The 24,608-nt window shown below is 43.4% G+C and overlaps 1 protein-coding gene across 2 annotated transcripts in view; it reads right to left on the bottom strand.

The window, feature by feature from the left end:
- Positions 1 to 17,761, bottom strand: part of NAGPA (N-acetylglucosamine-1-phosphodiester alpha-N-acetylglucosaminidase) — a 38,510-nt gene extending 20,749 nt beyond the window's left edge. Inside the window, exons 1-5 of one of the 2 annotated variants that reach the window (XM_068128346.2) lie at positions 17,490 to 17,761; positions 8,014 to 8,233; positions 7,177 to 7,457; positions 6,772 to 6,908; positions 3,321 to 3,429 (exon numbers count right to left, since the gene is read on the bottom strand). In XM_068128346.2, coding sequence (XP_067984447.1) covers positions 3,321 to 3,429; positions 6,772 to 6,908; positions 7,177 to 7,457; positions 8,014 to 8,233; positions 17,490 to 17,575 — 833 coding nt within the window. In that variant the 5' untranslated portion in view covers positions 17,576 to 17,761. The remainder of the gene's footprint in view (positions 1 to 3,320; positions 3,430 to 6,771; positions 6,909 to 7,176; positions 7,458 to 8,013; positions 8,234 to 17,489) is intronic. The other variant, XM_068128347.2, reaches the window with a different exon arrangement.
- Between the last annotated feature and the right edge of the window lie 6,847 nt (positions 17,762 to 24,608).

The raw sequence follows: 24,608 nt of genomic DNA, 5'->3' as shown, positions 1-24,608 counted from the left end.
CAAACAAGGGAAGCAGGCAACGATGAGGGTGAAGGGAAAACATAAAGGGTGGACAAGATGGATTCATAAGCAAACTTTTTGGGAGGGGTGTGGGATGGGGGAGGGAAGTTAACAATTTTGAAGACCTGGAGGGAAGAATGAGATTGTAGAGGGTATGGAAGGTGGTTCCACAGCTGCAAAAGAGAAATAAATGAGAAAAGGTGAGAGTGGTTCTGGATACCTGAGAGGGACAAAGCACAGAGAGGGCAGAGGGTGCAAGTCTTGACAATGTGCCACTAGGTGTTAGAGGAAGACGAGTTTGAAAGCTCATTCTTGAGATTGGACAGATGTTCTTTTCTGGCTCTCCAGAGTAGACAATTGTTGCGAGCTGGTTTTACCACCGTTTTACCCATTGTCTATTACATCATCCCATCTAACACATTACATTAGTTATTCGTGCCTGTTTGTGTCCTGTATGACGTCCTTAAAACAGTAAGTTTCCTGTTTGGAATGATTTATAATTTCGTTTGACTGCCAGGCAGACAAAGTAAAATATTACCTCACTCCTCTCTGCACATGCGTAATCATTCGGAGATAGAACGGGATTCGGCCATTCAGAGCCAAAGCACTGCTAAACAGCAGATTTGTCTTTGATTCGTGTTCCGATTTGTGTTAAAAATACAACATTCGATTAAATAAGTTGTTCCTCGATCATAAACTGACAAGGCAGACGGAAGGATGGACATTGTCTAAGGGGTTCTTTATGTGCATAAGGGTTAAGTTCTCTTCTTAGTGACGCTGCATTCTGTAAATACGTTCCTTGATTCATTATATAAACTGTTTCCAACCTGCTCGATTGTCTGTTTCCACCATTGGTTAGACATAGAGTGTAATAAATAGACAGGGAGTTGTACCCCAGTGATTCGCTTCACTAGATTAGCCGACGTCCCCCCTACAATTAGCCGACGTCCCACCAATGCTCGGCGGTACTTAATAAGTAGATAGGGAGGGAAGTTGAGAGTGCGGTTCCCCATCTGGTGGGTGCTATATCACCGGAAAGGTAACGAGAGTTTTGGCACAGGGACCCCGCCAGATTTGGTCACCCAGGATGGCATCCATGGTTGCTTAGCAACCCGTCAGGTCGCAGAGTTATCCGTGGCTGTATCAGCTTCAGGGTCGGATGTTGTTAAGCAGGTCCAAGTTACCTCCTCGTGAGCCTCGCGCTCCCCAAAGCCGTAACAATATTTTTGTATTCAGGCATTTTGGGATTTTGAGCCGGTGGGACATTTTGCAAGTTTTTTGTATTGTTTTCCCACCTTCGCCTTGTGCTTGAGCATTTTGTGCCACCAAGATAAGACTAAATGAGGAGTGTTATTGCAAAGGTACCGCAAGAAAAAGAATGCACCTAGCGCCATCTCAGAAGAGACCCGAATTGTTGTGGGATGGCACTATTTTCCTCCAAGACGATACATAACCTCGCCGCGGCAACATGCAGTCCTTACTGCAGAAATGGGATGAGGAGGTTCTTCCGTACACTCCTTATTCTCCTGACCTGCCACCATGCAATTACTCAGCTCACAATATTCACACACATTGAACATATCTCTCACATATTTCCAGTTTGGATTCCATCCTTGTCAATAAGCTCTGGACATGCTTCTGATCTGCTCTTGGCAATAGTTGGATGCGTCGATCTCAGACAAGAGGTTCGGACCATCTCCCTGGACATATCTTGGGCATTCCACAGTCTGGCATTCTGCTTTACTTGCCAATCTCCCTGCCTATTGCATAGAAGGCCATCTTGGTTCCTAGATTTTTGACTTCCTCCACTCTCGCAGTCAACATGTCATCATCAATGGAAGAATCTGATACCCTCTCCCAGTGCAGGCTGGAGTTACCCAAGACAATGTTTTGGGTCCAGTCTTGTTCCTCATCTATATTAATGACCTCTCCAATGCCCTGGAAAACCCTCATCCTTTTTGCAGGGGCCTCCGCATTGTGTCATACAGTATCCCATCCCTCTGCTAACCAGACAACAGCTTCATCTCTCTGCAGATCTGGAATAGATTAGACACTGGTCTGGTAAATGGAGCATGTCCTTCAATCCAGGGAAACCCAAAGGATCGTCAAACGAGCCAAGCTATTTCCTTGGTCATCCACTGAAAGACATTCAGTCTCTCGAATCCCTAGACCTCACCATCAACCATGACGTTTCATAGTAAAGCTTACCTCCAAAGCCAGCCACAGACTGGGCATCCTCCGTCAATAGAGTCCTTCCTTGTAAAATCAGAGCTGCTCACTGTCTACACGGCCTTTTTCCTTCGCTCAATGGAATATTGATCTCTGCTCTGGGCTGGCATCTCAGCATCACATCTGTCTCTCTTGGATTCTGTAGGATTTGTCTCTCCTGGATTTCCTCCCCCTTTTCCCTTTCCTCTTTTCCTGTTCATCCAATCCCTTGATGTTTGTCACACTGACAGTTCTACCTTGCTCTTCCATAAGCCCTGCTCCTATAAAGAAAAGAAAAAAAAAGGACGTACTCTCACACTTTTAACGTGTACTCACCCACGCAGCAGTTACATGGGTGTAGTGCATTTTACAAGGCCAACAAGAAAGAGCAATCAGAGATTGCAAACCCTCACCAGGATGTATTTTCAGTGGTTTTTAAGGCTTTTGTGTTAAAACAAATATGGCGGCCGAACCATGTGACCGATGACGTCATCATTTTTTTTTTTTTCCCCTCCACCAATTTATTCCTAGATTATGCTCAAGAAATTTCATATTTATCAGTGAAGTTTTGTACTTGTCAAATGATGACGTCATATTAGGGGCACCTATGACATCATTAAAAGATGTTATTCCACATGGAGAGTTCTTCACAATGAGCCATGTCTCAAATTTTTTTATGCAGCGCTTTCAGACATAGAGGTGCAAATGTTTTCGGTTTTTCCAAGATGGCGGCCGAACCACGTGACCTATGACGTCATAATTATCATAAAAAACATGCAGCTGGAGTTACACCTATGGTGAAAATTTCCTGTCAATTGGACCAACGGTTGCAGAGAAAATCGTATTTATTCTGTGCGGACAGACAAATAAACGGACTCAAATGCAATACCCTCTCCTCTGGCGAGTGTAATAACCTTCACAATATTTTGCCACTGATGGTGATGGGCAAGTTTTTTTTATTTTGTCTTAAATCTTCCATCAGCTTTTTATTTATTTATTTATTTTTTCAACCCTGTCCTGTCAATAGATTTGCATAAGAAAACTGATGATTTTGGTTTCACTTCGACCAAGAAGCCTCTGCTTTGGAAACAGAATTCACAAATTAATCTCACCCTCGGTAGCCCGTATGACCTTCGATGTGGACGATAATCAGTCGACCATAGGAGTCATGCCCCACCACGGTACGTGCCGATGGTGCGTTGATAAACCGATCTATGGTTCCTGGATAAAAACACACATACACAGAGTTCCTCTTTACATTTTGTTCCTGAAAAAAAAATTGGCAAACGAACAAAGATTTCCCACCATATTTACTCTTGCACTCTACTTTGCTAGCTGCTGGTTTCCTCTCAATGAAAAGGATACACAAGGAAGCAAAAAGACAGCAAAGGGCCATTTCACCAATTCTTTACTACCTCCACCACCGAAGATGGGCAGAGGTTATGTTTTCACCCCTGTATGTCTGTCTCTCTGCCTGTTTGTCTGTGAGCAGGATCTCAAAAAGTGGATGGATTCGAACGAAACTTGGTGAACAGGTTAGGTGTATTAGGTGTGAGTCAAGGATGGAGTGAATAGAATCACCTCTCATTGACCGAATTATATCCCAGTACTGTTGCTGCCGTATTCTTATTGCAAGTCACTGTCACTCCAAAACTTTGTCATCATCAGATTGAAACTTCTACAAACCAATTCAATTTAAACCAATTCAAACTTTTTACAAACCAAATTTTCAATCCTGACAAATCTCACACTCTTACGATGTCTCTCCGAAAAGACCGACTGGACAACCCTCCCATCCACTTTCTGAATAATCCTCTCCAAGAAGTTCTGTCCCTCAAGCTTTTGGGTCTCACTATCTGCCATGACCTTTCCTGGGAAAACCACATTTCAAATCTGGCCTCCAAAGCCAGTCGCCGACTGGGCATCCTCCGTCGTGCGAAGTCCTTCCTTGGCACACCTGAGCTCCGCACCACATACAAGGCTTTCATCCGCAGCTCAATGGAATACTGCCCTCCCCTCTGGGCTGGTGCTCCTGCCTCACACCTAGCTCGTCTTCACGCTGTTGAAACCAAAGCATTCAGAATCATTGGAATCTCCCGTGATGAAGCTAACTCCAAGGGCCTCTCACTCACTCACTGCAGGCAGGTTGGTGGTCTTTCCGTCTTCTACCGACTCCACTCCGGCCTTGCTCCTCCAGCTCTCTCTGGGCTCTGTCCCCCAAATATTCCTACAGGTCGCACAAGATCTGTCTGCAACCCTATTATGGTTAAACTGCCAAAATCAAGCCTCTCTGCTCACCTTCACTCCTTCATTCCTCTTTTCTCCCACCTCTGGAACCAACTCCCTCACTCTCTTCAATCCCACTCCTCCCTCCAGGTCTTTAAAATGGCTGTTCACCACCATCTCTTATCTTCCCCCATCCAAAACCTTGATCTTTTCTACCCCCGCTAATTTCACCCCAAATCCACTTTTTTGAAAGACCAACTTCTTTCCTGGAAGTCCTTGGTGTCCTTGTGTTTATACTTCTCCCACCACCCCCCCCCCCCCCCTTTCCACGCCACCTCCCCTCAAGCCCTCGCCCTCCCACACATTCTCGACTGCCCTCCCCTCTGGGCTGGTGCTCCTGCCTCACACCTAGCTCGTCTTCACGCTGTTGAAACCAAAGCATTCAGAATCATTGGAATCTCCCGTGATGAAGCTAACTCCAAGGGCCTCTCACTCACTCACTGCAGGCAGGTTGGTGGTCTTTCCGTCTTCTACCGACTCCTCTCCGGCCTTGCTCCTCCAGCTCTCTCTGGGCTCTGTCCCCCAAATATTCCTACAGGTCGCACAAGATCTGTCTGCAACCCTATTATGGTTAAACTGCCAAAATCAAGCCTCTCTGCTCACCTTCACTCCTTCATTCCTCTTTTCTCCCACCTCTGGAACCAACTCCCTCACTCTCTTCAATCCCACTCCTCCCTCCAGGTCTTTAAAATGGCTGTTCACCAGCATCTCTTATCTTCCCCCATCCAAAACCTTGATCTTTTCTACCCCCGCTAATTTCACCCCAAATCCACTTTTTTGAAAGACCAACTTCTTTCCTGGAAGTCCTTGGTGTCCTTGTGTTTATACTTCTCCCACCACCCCCCCCCCCCCTTTCCACGCCACCTCCCCTCAAGCCCTCGCCCTCCCACACATTCTCGATGTCCCTGCTCTCAAATGTTGTGTTTATGTGCTTCCCCTTCTCTCCCCATCTTGTCTACTGCTCCCCTTGTTTTTTGTGTTTTATGTGTCGGTTTGACTTTTTGTGTGATAAGTGTTAGCTCTTTCACGAGCCTCGATTATGTATACAAATTATTATTTTTTTTTAACCAATCCATCTTATGTCGGATCGGAGCCTATATTTGTTTACCTCACGAGTGTTTGCAACATTGTATTTTGTTATATTAATGCTATAGTATTAATTTGTGATTGGAATGAAAATATATAAAGATTGAGTTTGAACGAAATGACATGAGGGTTTCCACCCATTTGCCATAGACTGGGTATAGAAACATTCAGCTGCAGTATGGAAGTTTTTTGCCTGTCTTTCACGAACTGGCTGTCAATGCCTGACATTTGACTGAAGGTGGCACAGGAATGTATTGGTTCATGGTTTGCCATTCAGTTTCAGTATTGTCTGCCTGAATAGGGCCTCCTAGTATATGTGTGCATGTTTATATATATATACATATATATATATATATATATATATATATAGTAATGACTTGCAGTTGGGATTAAAATCAAATGAATCCATTTTGAGTTCTCCAACCTTTAATTGATCGATTGGTGGTTTCGGTGTCCCCACCCATTTTTCCCTTATATAAGGGAGGGTAGAGCGTTGTTTTGCTTTAATCTTGAGAAAGGTCAGTGGATGCACGTTTGTCCGTGTTGCTGATCGAAACGTCGAGCAGTTGTTTATTTGCTCATTAAAGGTTGGAGAACTCAAAATGGATTCATTTGATATATATATATATATATATATATATATATATATATATATATATATATATATGCCTGGTGTTGGCTTCGTGATTAGGGTGCTGGCTTGGTATTCCTAGAATCCTGAGTTTGAATCCCAGTCGATCGTCGAATGAACGCCAGGGGAGTTGACTCAGTCTGTCATCCTTCCGAGATCGGCAAAATGATTGCCAGCTTGCTGGGATTAATGAGCCATTCGGGTATGCTGCGTCGGAGTGGCGACCCGTCCAGGATTGTGCCAAATACCCAGGAAACTGCTTCGGCAGCCCAATGCATCGTCACGGTGCAAAAAGGAGTGGTCATATATATATATATATATATATATATATATATATATATATATATATATATATATATATATATATATATATATATATATAGAGAGAGAGAGAGAGAACATGAGGTGAATTTCATAATAGCTCTCCTGACACCAAAAATGGCTTGGCGTTAAAAAGCGATTTCTAAAATCCTACCAAAACTATGCATTATCTTATATTACCACAATGCACCATTAACAAACGGTGATCTCAAAATAAATTAAAAATATCAAACACCCACCAGTCTCCTGGGTGTCTGAACACTCTTGTTCTTTACTTTCATTTATGTAGATTTTACCATTTCGGACCAGCCAGCCAACACCAGCTACAAATTCTCGCCAATATCCATGCTGTTCCACAGACTCTGGTGGTACATAGCTGTCATAAACAGGCAGGACAATGTAGAGCTTTTTAAAAGTAAGCATTCGAATGGACAGATAATAGAAAATCCATGTTCATGGGAAGGAGCACCACAGTCTTATATTATTGTAAGCACTGTATTAATGCAAGCAATAACAAACATTAATTTCATACTTTTTAAAGAGGATGTTTTTACATGTTACTGAGATTTATAAAGAGTGAAAACAATCGATTTTCGTTTTGCATATCATGAAGTATAAGCAACAGTATCGACATGCTCACGCACCCGAACACCAGCGAGCCATCATGCCGAATGCCAAAGGCTGCATTGTGAGAAAACTGCGTTCCTGGCACCTGCTGTGTGTTGCTAATTATTGCTCCGATGCAGGCTCCTGTTGCTGGACGGAAGAAACCGGCATTGACTGCAAAGAGACATCCTCCACAAGAAGTAGCTGTGGAGGTAACGGTTTCACGGCGCTGAACCGCACACCCTCCTGGACCTCCAGGCTCCAACACGGTGACCAACTGAACCGGGTCGTCCACCACCGTCCACAGACCGTAAACCCACTGAGAGTAAAGGAAAGCAAACAAAAACAACAAAAATCAACCAATCAGAACAAAATAAAAGCAAATTTGATTGCATTTAATCAGCATAATATTTTTTTCACCACTTCTACAAGTAAGAATGCTGCACAACGACAGAATCACAGAAAGTTTGGTGGTCATCACTTTACCATAATCAAGAAGTCAAAACAAATTTTGAATTCAGAGATGCAGGATTTCATGGACTTTTGTAAACTACACCACCATGACATTTTTATTGCACAAAACCAAGTATTTCGTTCTGAACTCTAGCTTGCTCCAGTCATTCATCCAGGCTCCCCTGCCCTCACCATACCTCCCCCAATTTAGTGTCCCTCTACACCATGTCCCTCCTGCACATCCCCGATACCCTGCCCATTCTCTGCTTCCCACACACCTGCCCATCCTGCAAGACCAAAGGTATACACTGGTCACCTTGAGATATCAAAGATGGAGGCAAGGCCCCTCTATAATCGATAAATGGGAAGTGAAAAAAAAATTAACAGATGTTTGCAGTGTAGTTCATATAAAGTCGACCGACCTTCTCTTCACCAAAATTTTCTGGAAGAGAAAACACAAATCGCTGGATATCAACAACGGACTGATGACCAGGTTCCCGATGAAAAGAACTCCACTCCTTAAAGTTCACTGTGCCATTAAAAGGCCTCCTGCATGACCCTGTTGAGCGCCGCACCTTCACATGGTTGTCACTGTAGTCTTCATCTGGGTATGGCATGAGAAGATCATCGTCCGTATAAACTCTGGAAGAGATAGATGATCAAACAATTATATTGGGGAAAGCGGGGTGGGGAGGGTTGTGGTTGGTTGTTTAATATCACGTTTGCCAGTTCATAGCTCTTTCAGCAACAATGTCCAAAGATTGGGTTTTACTTTTTACAGCATAGCCTTGGGGGCAATGCCATCGTGAACAGCGTTTGTCTGTCTGTATGTATGTCCCCACAAAGGTACACCAATCAGAGCTGAGGATGTAATCACATGACAGGGGGACACGATTAGTAACCATTACAGTTGCATATTTTACTAAAAGGAAATATAATAATCTTCTGTGAAACGTTTTATGATTATGATTTTTAAATGCGATCGACACGTACCCTGCTCCCAAATCTAAGTGAACAGATGACGATGGTTCACTGGTTTGATAATATCTCAATACAATCGTGATTTAACATTATATTTTGATTTATTAATAGCATCGTATGAATTTGTGATTGGAGTGATGAATGATGCTGTTTGGAAGGAAAACATAGAGAACGTGTCGTCAATGCCTGACGTTCGACTGAAGGTGGCACAGGAATGTGAAATTTATTGGTTCATCGTTTGACATTGGCCGGTTTTTTTTACCCAAGTCATTCACGAACCGGCTGTCCATGCCTGAAGTCGAAGAATAGTAATACCTTATTTCCTAACTGCTAACTGATATCCCCACCTGGGTAGGGCATCTTCTGGGTACTATCCTCTTCAACTAAAGTATCAAACAAGCCCGGCTACGCCATTGCTAGACTTTCCGTCTTGTTTTTTTTAAAACGCAGATACGTTATTCACTGGATTGCTCAATTCCACCAAGTTAAGTTGATTTTCACTGTTATTTGAATGACCCTTGCTTGAATTATCTATATTTATATCACAGATTCACACAACCAACGTGGAAGTCTGTGATATTGTTTGTTCATTCAAAAATCGCATCCGTGTCGAAAGGAAGCGGTTCAGTTTGGCATTTTAAACATGAAATCGGCAAAGCCTAGAAACAAATGAAGCCCTTGAGAATTACCCTTTACAACCCTCTATAATCACCCTTTAAAACCCCATAGAATTACCCTTTTGAATCCTACATAATTACACTTTCGAACCCTATATAACTACCCTTTGCAATCCCATAGAATTACACTTTAGAACCCTATAGAACCCTTTAGAAGTAAACATGGTGGGTTAAACAGTTCTTCTTCTTCATTTTTGACAAACAGGCAGACAAAAGAAAGGACATCACCAAATATTGAGGTGGCTTCACCACTTAAAAATAGCAACACCCCTGGTTTGGATGAGCTGAGTCCGAAAGTAATTAAATCAGTTATTGTGCACATTTGTAAGCCATGATGTCATATCTTCAATTTTTTTTTTTTTTTTTTTTTTTTTTCCAAAGTGGGGACAAAAGACAACTAACAAATTACAGGCCCGTATCAGCTCTTCCAATCTTTTCCAAAATACTGGAGAGAATTGTTTATACACGGTTATTCAAATTCCTTGACCGACATAATATTATTTCCGAGTCATTATTTTGCAATCAAAAAATTTTGATTCTTTATTTAATGTTGTAAATGCAAATCTCTTAGAAGCATGTGATTTTTTTCAAGCATTTTTCTTCATGGTTTCAAGCCAATAAATTGTCTGTTAACTCAAATAAATGTATTGTCTTTAGTAAAAAATTTAAACGTACTGATTCAACTACTGCAAATGTCCGTATGAATTCTGATTATTCAATTTTGAGAGTTGAAGAGACCAGGTTTCTCAGGGTATATAATCATTGCAAACTTTCGTGGAAATATCATATTCAGGAAATTGCAAACAAAGTCACAAAAAAATATTGGTATAATTTATAGATTGAATTATTTGCTCCCAAATACAATACTTAGATTGCTATGTTGTTCACTTGCACCTCCACATCTGTCATACTGCAATTTAGTCTGGGGAAATAAATTTCAATCACATCCAAACAAATTGGTAATATTGCTGAAAAAACAACATTCGAATCAAATCTAGTGAACCTCTGAGAACTTGTACAAGCCAAATATTTCATCATTTACATCTTTGGAAATTGTGTGATGTAACATCACATCAGCGAAGTATTTTCGTGTATAAATGCATTAATAGACTACTTCCTCCTACATTTTCTGATCTTTTTGAATTTAATTATGAAATTCATCAAGTATGATACAGGTTAGCCACTGATATAATTTCCCAAAACAAATAACCCTTGTTTTTCAACATAATGGAATGAATTGCCAGATGGTATTAAAAAAAATCTCCGTCATTGAATAATTTCTCATTCAAACTTAAGTAGTATTTTCTTGTACATAGGTCATTTAAGAGATCTATTGAATATTTGTCAACTGATTTTTCACACTGGTGTTTTCCATTGATTTATTGATCTACTGATCCACTCCATTCATCCTGTGAAATTGTTTGACCATGATATATATATATATTGTTACGGTTTTTAGAACCTTCACTTTGTAAATTTAGTATTAAAATTTCCTATGTACATTTCCCCTTTAATTGGCTGTTAATTGAAATGAGTGCACCGTAGCTAGTCCATATACAAGCACGTAGGCCACCATAGAACCTTTCTATAGTTATTTCTTTATTCTATGTCAGTATAAGGCTCTGTCTCCCACTAGTTGACTCTGCATTGCACCGAATCAAATAAGATAGATCCCCTTTCAATTGCCCAAAACCTCCATTGCCGACTGCATTGCCAACCGCATTACCCACTACACCAGTCCTCCATTACGCACGCGGTCAGCTCGGAGAAGAAAGGCTCGTCTCCACCTCGTCATCAGAGGGAGGAGTGAACCAGCCCCGATCAACCAACCAAGGGTGAGGGGTTTGGCTTGAGAGGGCGGAGAGAGAACGATCGGGCAGTTTCGCGAACGTTCCAGGGTGTGGTGCTATATAACCCGTCACGCGACGCCCCCACAGGGAGATGAGTGAGCAGTCCACCGGAGTCCAGTTGAGGAGGAGCTGGGATGCGCGTTTGAACCAACCGCAGCTTTTGAGACCACCACAGTTTTGACCACCGCAGCTCGGAGCTTTGACAGCGGTTTCGGCCGCAGCTACGAGGCAACGCCGCCGTGCGGATACGATTGAGGAGGGTCTGCGGCTGCTCAACTCGAGCCGGCGATCACACCAACCGGACCCGCATCCTTCCCGCCTTGTGATCCCACCTCCTCGTCCGTCCAACCATCCACCTCCTGCCATTCATTCCTGCTTCATTCCCCGTGTAAGTCTGATTGTCGTCTGTCCTTTATGTTGTCCTGGGGTTTAAGTAAGCTTGTATAGGTAAGTTAATATTTGCACTGTGTCTTACTCCTTCTGTCTTTATTTTCGTATCTTTCCATCTTCCTTGGTTTCTTTGATTGTGTACATAATAGTTAGTAATAAATCCTGTTCTTCCTACCTTGCCTTCTTTCCTTCACATCCGTTCGTCCTTGTCTTTTCCATCATTGAATACCTGTGGCACGACTTGGCCAACGCATAAGAATCGGGTCTAGTTCTGCTAACGGTTCGAGCCGCCATCCGCTCGGCAAAATAACATCTTGTCCACGGTCTCGAACGAGGTTGCTCACCTGCCTCCCTGGAGGGAGCTGGGCAGCTTCAGGACTCACGTCGGTCAGTCGCAGACAAGGGGATTAATTCCCCCTTGATAAGGGGGAAAAGGGCTGACGGTGAGATCCGCAACAATTGGTGTCAGGAGCGAGATTCGGACCTGAAGTGCGCTTAGCGCACTCAAATTACGAGTGGTAAAAAATTTTATTTTATATCCTAAATTTTAAAATCGTGCCATGGATAATCAAGGCGAACGGATGCCGGTGGGTGAGTTAGAAGGGGGGGGGGGTAGAATCGATCCAGGACCCCAGGGAGGATTTGGGAGTAATGGGGAGCGCAATACGCATTGGGTTGCGGGGGGTTCAAGCGCACAAAATGGCGCCTCGCACATGGCAGCGAGGGCTGCGCCCGCTGCGCAAATGGCTGTGATAGATTTGGACGCCCTCATGACGCGATTATTAGCGAGGATGGGAGTGTCAAGACAGGAACTGAACGAAGAGATGGATCGAATGGCCAGATTGAAAAAGGCGGGGGAGAACATTGACCGCAGATTGGGCGAGCAGGTCCCAGGGGTGCACGACGAGGTAAAGCAGGTCGAGAAGCGCTGGTTGAGCGAGGCGGAGGAAAGCGCGGGTAAAATGACAGGTATAGAGATCGCGACCCGGGGTGTGGAAAAGCCAGCGACCACTGAGGTAGAGGGAATTTTAATACAGCCAGCGGTCGTCGAGGTGAGTCAAGAAAAAGTAGTGGGAATTGAAATTGGAGAGACCGGGGACTTAGAAAAGCACTCGCGGCAGGGAAAGATGGAAAATGTGCAAAGTCCCTGCTCACATCACGATGCTGTGCTTAATAACACCAATGAAAGTTTGCAGGTGGTGTTGGAGCGAAGGAGAAGAATCCCCCAGGTGAGTCGTGCTGTATATTGTGCGGGGAGATTTTGCAGGAGGATGTTTGGCGCAGAAATAATTTTCGCGCGCTTGGGATCGAGAAAGCATCCGGGCGTTGGTGAAGGGTCCCCTGTGAGTGGTGTGTGGAAATGGCGCGCTTGTGGAAAAAAAGTGTGCATCGGGGAATGAGCGTGTTACAAAGCACGAGTCTGGAACTGAGTGCGAGCGAGAATGCACGTCGGGGTGTACGGAGTGTGACACGGAGAGTGAGTTGGTGGTGGCGCAGGTGCGAGAGGGCACATCGGAGCATGAGTGTGAAACCGAGTGCGAGCGAGAATGCACGTCGGAGTGTACGGAGTGTGACACAGAGAGTGAGAGCGATACGGAGTGTACGTGCGAGGGTGAGAGTGACCCGGAGAGTGAGTTGGTGGAGGAGCGGGTGCGAGGATGCATGCTTGGGATGAGTGGGCGAGGAAGCACACCTGAGTTGGTTGTGGCGCGGGTGTGGGAGATCCCATTGAAGCGCGTGAGTGGGTGGATGCAAGAGTGCACGCCCATGGTGAGTGTTACGGAGGACGTAACGGAGGAGAGGTTTGGAACAAAGTGTGCGAACGAGTGTGCACAAGAGGGTGCGCGAGAGGTGTGGTGTGTAACAGGGAGTGCGGTGGTGGAATGGACGGAGTGTGTGGAATGTACGGGCGGCGTTGGAACGCCGGGTTTGGTGAGTATGAAAAGGGTCACGTGTGCGTGTGAGCATGCGAGTAAGGCATCGACGTGGACTGGAGCAGCGTTTAGGGTGACGGATAGCCGAGGCGAGCACTCGGGGCGCGGTGCGCTTTGTTGGATGCGAGGCCCGGCGCGGATCGGTGCCACGGCGCTTCTCTTCGAAGCGTCGTTGCCGATTCGGGCCTGGCCCCGCCCCGCACGGTCGAGTCGGGGCCTAGCCGGGCAAGGCGACCGGTCCGGTTCAGGGACAGGTAGAAGGGATCGGAACGGTGCCCCCTGGTGGCGGGGACGGGGTTCCGACCGGGCGAGATTGAGCCATCGGGCCGGAGGCCACAAGGATCCGCGCCGAGATGGTGCGTGGAATCTCGGCCCGACCAAACTGCCTCCCCTGAACCGAATGCTGGACGGATTCAACCTGCAGACAACCAAACCACCCGAATTCATTGCTCGGCTTTGCGAAGCCGAGTTTTAATGATGTAATGACGCACCGAGGCTCAGATATAGTGGACTGTGATGATGATAGTGTTTTGGATTCGAAATTTTGGAATAGTGAATAGGATTGGCAGAAATGATTGGCAAATTGATGATTGGTAGAATGATTGGCAGTGATTGGCAAATTTTGATTGGTTGGAATTTGATGGCAAAATTGATAATGGGAGATGCCCGATGTGGTGGGATGGCAACTCTGCCATCCCTCACACAGGGGGCACATGAGCTATAGTTTTATGGGGTTTGGCAGTGAAAACTAGCCCGGGAGGGTTAGGATAATGTATAGGGACCTAGAATGACTATAGGTAACTGTAGATTTAAGTAGCAACATTGGACAAGTAGTCGGGGACATAGAGAGGTTAGAATGGATGATAATGACGAGGGAGCGCAATAATGTAAGGGGCGACGGGTAAGCGCGAGTTATGCAGGGCACCAGGTAGATCAGATGATGCCGTGTGTTTGATAATTGAAAGTGTATTCGGAAGTGTATTGTGAAAAGTGTGAGGTGATTGTGAGTTGTATTGAGCGTGGAAGTGTATGGAGCAGTGTATGAGTGAGTAATAGTGATTGAGTGTTGTGTTGAGCAAATGGTCCTGGAGGAAGAAGGGTGCAGGAGGCACCAGGTGTGATTGCACAGGTGTGTGGAATACATGGAGTATGGAATATATGGAGTATGGAATGGATGGTATGGAGTGAGTATGGTGGAAACTGTGGAGTGGAGTGGATGGTGCGAAGGTGTGTATGGGGAGGATGGACCCCATCACGAATACCCGGGGAGGGTAGTTTAAGAGTTAGATAGAGGGAGTAGGTAAATTGTGGTTGGATATTGGCATCTGTGGTGCGTGGTGGAAGAATGGTATTTGGATGGGTGCATTAGTGTCGTGGAAATGGCTGGGCGTGTGGCCTGTTAGTGTGTGTAGTTAAATGGGCACTCAACCACTGTTAGGATGTCGGCCAGGTGAGGCCGCAGGTGGGCTCTGGGAGCCGGTAGAGTTGTTGTGGATGGGGCCCGAGGATCCGTAGGACGGACCCGGGTAGCCCAGTGCCAGAGAGGGCACCGAGTGGGGAGAGCGCCAGAGGGCCTTCCCCAGTTAGATAGGTTAGGGTAAGGAGCAGGTAAGCTCAGAGGCAACTACAGTGGTGGAGGTGTGCAGGTGGGTAGACCTGCTGGGAGAGCCACACGACCCAGTCCTGAAATTGTGCAAAGGCACAGGTAGTTGAATCGGGGGAGTGAGACCCCAAATTGATGAAGCACCACAGTTTGGTCAATGGGAATTTGGTTCTTAAAACCGCATAGAGTGTAAGGTGGCCAATGGATTGGCAGGGAAAGACCCCGGGTAGTGTAAAGTGCATTAAAGTCATTTAGAGAATAGTTAGGATTAAGAATCTCCTCGCACCATCTACATCGACTCACCTGAGGTGACAGAACGCCACACCATGCCATGTTTTTTTTGTTTTTTTTGTGCAAATGTTTGGAATGAGACGCATCATGACGTGGGTGTGACATTGTGTTGTTGTTCCATCTCTTCCTCCTGAAGAGGGATTGATGATGAATTGGTGATGGCAAATTTGGGATTAGTGGGATTGTGACGAATTTGGTATAGGGGAAATATAGGGAGGACGAGACGTAGTGACGGATTTGTAAATGTGTAGGTTTTTGTAAATATGGGTAAGGGCAAGGGTAGAACAGGTGACGGGTGGGGTGACGTACAATAGGGACGAGCTTTTCTCCGCTCGGTCTCCAGGCGCACCTCACCTTGCATTGCCTTTATTGATGTGTACCCTTACCCCTCGCTAACCTGCCCTCTCTGTCTTCCTTCCCCGACCCATGGATCGTGCTCTCTGGGCACTGAGGGGAGCGTGCGAAGGGCCGCGTCGGTGTGCCCGAACCCCCCGCAACCAGCTACCTGCATCGATGCACCACTTATGGACCACATGTCTGTGGCTGAGCACCACTCATGGACCCCACGGGCAGCTGGTTGGCTACTTTGCTGTAGGCACCTGCGTGTTTGCACTTGTTGCAAAAGGCTACTTTGCTGAGTCAAAAATGTAAAATTACATTTTGTTGAACAAAATGATTCTGTGATTTCTTATTTTTTTTATCTCCAATTGTTTATTTGTTCTGTGCTTAATTTCAGAGTATATAGAGACATTAAACTGCGTAAATTTCAATAAAAACTGGAAAAATTGAGGTGTTCTAAAACTTTTGACTGGTAATGTATATCGACATGTTTGATGTTACACCATGTTATACCGACACGTTTTATGTTACACCATGTTATACCGACACGTTTAATGTTACACCATGTTATACCGACACGTTTGATGTTACACCATGTTATATCGACACGTTTGATGTTACACCATGTTATACTGACACGTTTGATGTTATACCGACACGTTTGATGTTACACCATGTTATACCGACACGTTTGATGTTACACCATGTTATACCGACACGTTTGATGTTACACCATGTTATACCGACACGTTTGATGTTACACCATGTTATACCGACACGTTTGATGTTACACCATGTTATACCGACACGTTTGATGTTACACCATGTTATACCGACACGTTTGATGTTACACCATGTTATACCGACACGTTTGATGTTACACCATGTTATACCGACACGTCTGATGTTACACCATGTTATACCGACACGTTTGATGTTACACCATGTTATACCGACACGTTTGATGTTACACCATGTTATACCGACACGTTTGATGTTACACCATGTTATACCGACACGTTTGATGTTACACCATGTTATACCGACATGTTTGATGTTACACCATGTTATACCGACATGTTTGATGTTACAACATGTTATACCGACATGTTTGATGTTACAACATGTTATACCGACACGTTTGATGTTACACCATGTTATACCGACACATTTGATGTTACACCATGTTATACCGACACGTTTGATGTTACACCACGTTACACCGACATGTTTGATGTTACACCATGTTATACCGACATGTTTGATGTTACACCATGTTATACCGACATGATTCGTTTCACCATTTCCCTTTCGGTGGCTTGTCCGTGTCCGTGTCCGAGTGTGTTTTTGAGTGACGTCCATGATCCGTATCGAGTCAGAGACACCAGTCACCAGACCGGTTGCGCTGTACTTCCTCCTTTCTCGTGGTTTTTCCTCCGACGTCATGGCTGACCATATGCATAGAATAATAGATGGACACCATACACATTTACGACTCCTGTTCCCATATTGACCACAGTCGAAGCGGAATGACATTACTATTACAGACGAATCCTCAGTCAATACACGGATTGAAGGACACGACCCAAATTAAATAGGACCCCACGACACAAGGTAGAGTGTGCACGGTAATTTGTAGTTGTGGTATCGCTCAAGATCATGTGGTGGAGCAACCATCAGTAGTAACAACCCTGTTATTTAACTAGTAGGATTTGGTTCAGTAATTTGACAGAAAGCGAGTCGGTCTTGGCCACGTCACGGGCACCTGCGTGTCAGTGCCAGTACAGCAGTGAAAAGGTGTAACGCATCACCTGCACAACGAAACAAACTTACCTGGATACAGAAGGGTAACTGTCACGAATGCAGATTGAAAGATAGAGAAACAAGGAAAGCCGTACAGGGAAGTTCAGCCGCGTCATGACTCCGAAAGAGAATGAATCTTCCCCCCCTTTTATTTTGACTTTGTATTAAGGCTCTTAATCATTATTTATAAATGATCTATCTTATCTCGCTCTTCCTCAATATCTTCATCTTCCTATCTGTTTTCAAAGTTCCTCGGAGACAACAGTTTAACGTCATAACACCACATGCGTTCACTTTCACGTAACTATAATAAATAATTTATTAAACAAGTAAATTGAACACCGAACCACTAACGTCAATTACTATACACCGCCCATAAAGCTATCGTCGGTTACAACACCAATGCCATCGTAAACAAACATATATAATCAGGGATTAAGGGTATGTAAACGTAAGTGTGTTAAAACTCGGAGTGAAACTAATGTAAATTAAAAGGGAATTTAAAAAAAAGTGAAACTACGTTAAATAATTACGAATGTCTTTAATTATTTAATTGGCCAATCAGCATCTCGTTATACGGAAGTAGAATGAAGTCCAAGGGGGTGTGGCCATTAGCAGTTAGCTTGCGATCGCATCACAAATACATAAACATACACAAAACCTTTTATTTTGGACATTTGGCCCATCATGCCTGCGCTACATCAACACCACATTCATTCAATCTCACAGTTAACTTAAATTCACTGGGGAGGGGACACTCACCTCCTCTAGGCTGTCTAGCCTGGGTTCGAATCCCGACGCAGCTGCAAACTGCCATTATGGTGTTTCATCGATGTGTGTGCCATCCCTCGGATGGACCTTAAACAGGCATCCTGCCTGGCAACCAAACAGGCATCCATCTCTGCCGACATCTGTTAGTGACTTTGTGGACGTTATAGATCCCACGGAGTCCTTCACGAAGAGTTGGCGAGCTATCAGCGGCACCATGAACAAATTACAAATTCCTGCATTGACCTGCAGGGGGCGCTGCATCAGTGGCACAGTCACACCCCTGGCAATGACAACCAGTGGCCACCGACTGCACACGAAATTAATGAATGAATGACCCCAGGAGGGGTGGAAGAGATGCGAACAGTAGAACAGGCACAGCTACACTGCACAAACATACATTAGAACTAGTATATATAATATGAGTTATGACCCTACTGCAAAGCCACAATGAGCAAGCGAAGCCAAAGCCTCTATTGAACTTTTTCGCAATAAATTGTTTATGCATGCTTCCGCATCCGCAAGATGGCGGCCTCCATGGAGCGATTTTGTACGTCAAAGCTTCGAAATTCTCAAAGGATCCAGCAAAATCTGGCTTTTCAACATAATATGCGTTCATTCACAACACCGGCTTCGCCGGCTATTATATGTACATTCGCATTCCTCGCAGGCTAAATGTACGAGGGTCGGTACGAAAGTAATGCCTCTTATTTTTCGGTAATTTGTTACCAAAGCATCGAAAAAAGCGACACAAAACCACAATGAAAGGGGTTTGTATTGTATCTGCCGCCAATGAAGTTCCAGCACAAGTTAGAGCCCCGTGATCGGTCATGTGACATCACGCCTTGCTTTCAAAATGGCTGCCCCTTCAGACGTGCGGAGCAAGCAGAGAACAGTTATTGAATACCTGACTGCGGAAGAGGTTCCTCCAGTGGATATTCATTGGCATTTAAAGAATGTGTGTGGTGACGCTACCATCGACGTGGGCACCGACAGACGTTGGGCAAAACGGAAAGCCATATTGAAGACAAGCCAGCACGGGTATTGGGAACACAGCAGCAATAAGCATCATACATGACCTGGGATACTCAAAGATCTATATGCGGTGGATCCCAAGATTGGTGATGGAAGAGCAAAAAGAGAATCGGACGTTCGTCTCCACGGAATCTTTTTTCCTTAAGGACGTTAGAAAGGACACAAACAACAGGCACGAATAACTAATGTAGCGTGTTTGATAGTGTGATGTAAATGATGCTGCATCAATGGCGGTAAACTTCTGTAAATTTTATTTCTACAGCCATCAAAATCTTTATTTTATTTCAATTCAAATATATATTTGAACACTGTAGAACACAAATCGCAATCGGATACGGGAATCGGATCTGAGAATTTTTTTTTTTAAAGTGATTCTTCACCATTGAGAGATGGGGCTAAAACCAACATATACCAGGATATCTCAAAAAGTTGTGGACGGATTTGGACGTAACTTGGCGGGTAGGTTGTGAGTGTGACAAGGACGAATCGATTCGTTTTTGGTGACGATCTGAATATGGATTCGGATATGAGAATTATTTAAAATTCAAGTGATTCTTCACCATTGGGATATAGGACCAAATATGATATATAGCAGGATATCTCAAAAGGTTGTGGACGTATTTGGACAAAGCATGGTGGAGAGGTTGTGTATGTGACAAGGAAGAATCGATTCAATTTTGGTGAAGATCTGGATATAGATAGAAGAATTTAATTGATTTCGACAAAGCTTGGTGGAGAGGTTGTGTGTGCAAACAAGGAAGAATCGATTCAATTTTGGTGAAGATCTGGATCTGGATAGAAGATTTTAATTGATTTGGACAAAGCTTGGTGGAGAGGTTGTGTGTGCAAACAAGGAAGAATCGATTCAATTTTGGTGAAGATCTGGATCTAGAAAGAAGAATTTAATTGATTTGGACAAAGCTTGGTGGAGAGGTTGTGTGTGCAACAAAGAAGAATCGATTCAATTTTGGTGAAGATCTGGATCTAGATAGAAGAATTTAATTGATTTGGACAAAGCTTGGTGGAGAGGTTGTGTGTGCGACAAGGAAGAATCGATTCAATTTTGGTGAAGATCTGGATCGAGATAGAAGAATTTAATTGATTTGGACAAAGCTTGTGGAGAGGTTGTGTGTGTGACAAGGAAGAATCTATTCAATTTTGGTGAAGATCTGGATCTAGATAGAAGAATTTAATTGATTTGGACAAAGCTTGGTGGAGAGGTTGTGTGTGCGACAAGGAAGAATCGATTCAATTTTGGTGAAGATCTGGATCTAGATAGAAGAATTTAATTGATTTGGACAAAGCTTGTGGAAAGGTTGTGTGTGCGACAAGGAAGAATCTATTCAATTTTGGTGAAGATCTGGATCTAGATAGAAGAATTTAATTGATTTGGAAAAAGCTTGGTGGAGAGGTTGTGTGTGCGACAAGGAAGAATCTATTCAATTTTGGTGAAGATCTGGATCGAGATAGAAGAATTTGATTGATTTGGACAAAGCTTGGTGGAGAGGTTGTGTGTGCGACAAGGAAGAATCGCTTCAATTTTGGTGAAGATCTGGATCGATGTAGAAGAATTTAATTGATTTGGACAAAGCTTGGTGGAGAGGTTGTGTGTGCGACAAGGAAGAATCGATTCAATTTTGGTGAAGATCTGGATCGAGATAGAAGAATTTAATTGATTTGGACAAAGCTTGGTGGAGAGGTTGTGTGTGCGACAAGGAAGAATCGATTCAATTTTGGTGAAGATCTGGATCGAGATAGAAGAATTTAATTGATTTGGACAAAGCTTGGTGGAGATGTTGTGTGTGCGACAAGGAAGAATCGATTCAATTTTGGTGAAGATCTGTATCTGGATAGGAGAATTTAATTGATTTGGACAAAGCTTGTGGAGAGGTTGTGTGTGCGACAAGGAAGAATCGATTCAATTTTGGTGAAGATCTGTATCTGGATAGGAGAATTTAATTGATTTGGACAAAGCTTGTGGAGAGGTTGTGTGTGCGACAAGGACGAATCGATTCAATTTTGGTGAAGATCTGTATCTGGATAGGAGAATTTATTTGATTTGGACAAAGCTTGGTGGAGAGGTTGTGTGTGCGACAAGGAAGAATCGATTCAATTTTGGTGAAGATCTGTATCTGGTTAGGAGAATTTAATTGATTTGGACAAAGCTTGGTGGAGAGGTTGTGTGTGCAAACAACGAAGAATCGATTCAAATTTGGTGAAGATCTGGATCGAGATAGGAGAATTTAATTGATTTGGACAAAGCTTGGTGGAGAGGTTGTGTGTGCGACAAGGAAGAATCGATTCAATTTTGGTGAAGATCTGCATCTAGATAGAAGAATTTAATTGATTTGGACAAAGCTTGGTGGAGAGGTTGTGTGTGCAAACAAGGAAGAATCGATTCAATTTTGGTGAAGATCTGGATCGAGATAGAAGAATTTAATTGATTTTTACAAAGCTTGGTGGAGAGGTTGTGTGTGCGACAAGGAAGAATCGATTCAATTTTGGTGAAGATCTGGATCTAGATAGAAGAATTTAATTGATTTGGACAAAGCTTGGTGGAGAGGTTGTGTGTGCAAACAAGGAAGATTCGATTCAATTTTGGTGAAGATCTGGATCTAGATAGAAGAGTTTAATTGATTTGGACAAAGCTTGGTGGAGAGGTTGTTTGTGTGACAAGGAAGAATCGATTCAATTTTGGTGAAGATCTGGATCTAGATAGAAGAATTTAATTGATTTGGACTAAGCTTGGTGGAGAGGTTGTGTGTGCAAACAAGGAAGAATCGATTCAATTTTAGTGAAGATCTGGATCTAGATAGAAGAATTTAATTGATTTGGACAAAGCTTGGTGGAGAGGTTGTGTGTGCAAACAAGGAAGAATCGATTCAATTTTGGTGAAGATCTGGATCTAGACAGAAGAATTTAATTGATTTGGACAAAGTTTGGTGGAGAGGTTGTGTGTGTGACAAGGAAGAATCGATTCAATTTTGGTGAAGATCTGGATCTAGATAGAAGAATTTAATTGATTTGGACAAAGCTTGGTGGAGAGGTTGTGTGTGTGACAAGGAAGAAACGATTCAATTTTGGTGAAGATCTGGATCTAGAAAGAAGAATTTAATTGATTTGGACAAAGCTTGGTGGAGAGGTTGTGTGTGCAACAAGGGAGAATCGATTCAATTTTGGTGAAGATCTGGATCTACATAGAAGAATTTAATTGATTTGGACAAAGCTTGGTGGAGAGGTTGTGTGTGCGACAAGGAAGAATCCATTCAATTTTGGTGAAGATCTGGATCGAGATAGAAGAATTTAATTGATTTGGACAAAGCTTGTGGAGAGGTTGTGTGTGCGACAAGGAAGAATCTATTCAATTTTGGTGAAGATCTGGATCTACATAGAAGAATTTAATTGATTTGGACAAAGCTTGGTGGAGAGGTTGTGTGTGCGACAAGGAAGAATCGATTCAATTTTGGTGAAGATCTGGATCTAGATAGAAGAATTTAATTGATTTGGACAAAGCTTGGTGGAGAGGTTGTGTGTGCGACAAGGAAGAATCGATTCAATTTTGGTGAAGATCTGGATCTAGATAGAAGAATTTAATTGATTTGGACAAAGCTTGTGGAGAGGTTGTGTGTGCGACAAGGAAGAATCTATTCAATTTTGGTGAAGATCTGGATCTAGATAGAAGAATTTAATTGATTTGGACAAAGCTTGGTGGAGAGGTTGTGTGTGCGACAAGGAAGAATCTATTCAATTTTGGTGAAGATCTGGATCGAGATAGAAGAATTTAATTGATTTGGACAAAGCTTGGTGGAGAGGTTGTGTGTGTGACAAGGAAGAATCGATTCAATTTTGGTGAAGATCTGTATCTGGATAGGAGAATTTAATTGATTTGGACAAAGCTTAGTGGAGAGGTTGTGTGTGTGACAAGGAAGAATCGATTCAATTTTGGTGAAGATCTGAATCGAGATAGAAGAATTTAATTGATTTGGACAAAGCTTGGTGGAGAGGTTGTGTGTGCGACAAGGAAGAATCGATTCAATTTTGGTGAAATCTGGATCGAGATAGAAGAATTTAATTGATTTGGACAAAGCTTGGTGGAGAGGTTGTGTGTGCGACAAGGAAGAATCGATTCCATTTTGGTGAAGATCTGTATCTGGATAGGAGAATTTAATTGATTTGGACAAAGCTTGTGGAGAGGTTGTGTGTGCGACAAGGAAGAATCGATTCAATTTTGGTGAAGATCTGTATCTGGATAGGAGAATTTAATTGATTTGGACAAAGCTTGTGGAGAGGTTGTGTGTGCGACAAGGAAGAATCGATTCAATTTTGGTGAAGATCTGTATCTGGATAGGAGAATTTAATTGATTTGGACAAAGCTTGGTGGAGAGGTTGTGTGTGCGACAAGGAAGAATCGATTCAATTTTGGTGAAGATCTGTATCTGGCTAGGAGAATTTAATTGATTTGGACAAAGCTTGGTGGAGAGGTTGTGTGTGCGACAAGGAAGAATCGATTCAATTTTGGTGAAGATCTGGATCGAGATAGAAGAATTTAATTGATTTGGACAAAGCTTGGTGGAGAGGTTGTGTGTGCGACAAGGAAGAATCGATTCAATTTTGGTGAAGATCTGGATCGAGATAGAAGAATTTAATTGATTTGGACAAAGCTTGGTGGAGAGGTTGTGTGTGCGACAAGGAAGAATCGATTCAATTTTGGTGAAGATCTGTATCTGGATAGGAGAATTTAATTGATTTGGACAAAGCTTGTGGAGAGGTTGCGTGTGCGACAAGGAAGAATCGATTCAATTTTGGTGAAGATCTGTGTCTGGATAGGAGAATTTAATTGATTTGGACAAAGCTTGTGGAGAGGTTGTGTGTGCGACAAGGAAGAATCGATTCAATTTTGGTGAAGATCTGTATCTGGATAGGAGAATTTAATTGATTTGGACAAAGCTTGGTGGAGAGGTTGTGTGTGCGACAAGGAAGAATCGATTCAATTTTGGTGAAGATCTGTATCTGGATAGGAGAATTTAATTGATTTGGACAAAGCTTGGTGGAGAGGTTGTGTGTGCGACAAGGAAGAATCGATTCAATTTTGGTGAAGATCTGGATCTAGATAGGAGAATTTAATTGATTTGGACAAAGCTTGGTGGAGAGGTTGTGTGTGCGACAAGGAAGAATCGATTCAATTTTGGTGAAGATCTGCATCTAGATAGAAGAATTTAATTGATTTGGACAAAGCTTGTGGAGAGGTTGTGTGTGCGACAAGGAAGAATCTTTTCAATTTTGGTGAAGATCTGGATCGAGATAGAAGAATTTAATTGATTTCGACAAAGCTTGGTGGAGAGGTTG

Source organism: Myxine glutinosa, chromosome 9 (genome assembly GCF_964187855.1).
Source record: "Myxine glutinosa chromosome 9, kmMyxGlut1.1, whole genome shotgun sequence".
NCBI classification, from domain to species: domain Eukaryota; kingdom Metazoa; phylum Chordata; class Myxini; order Myxiniformes; family Myxinidae; genus Myxine; species Myxine glutinosa.
Note: the sequence above shows the minus strand (reverse complement) of the source record. Positions and strands in the feature narration are given on the sequence as shown.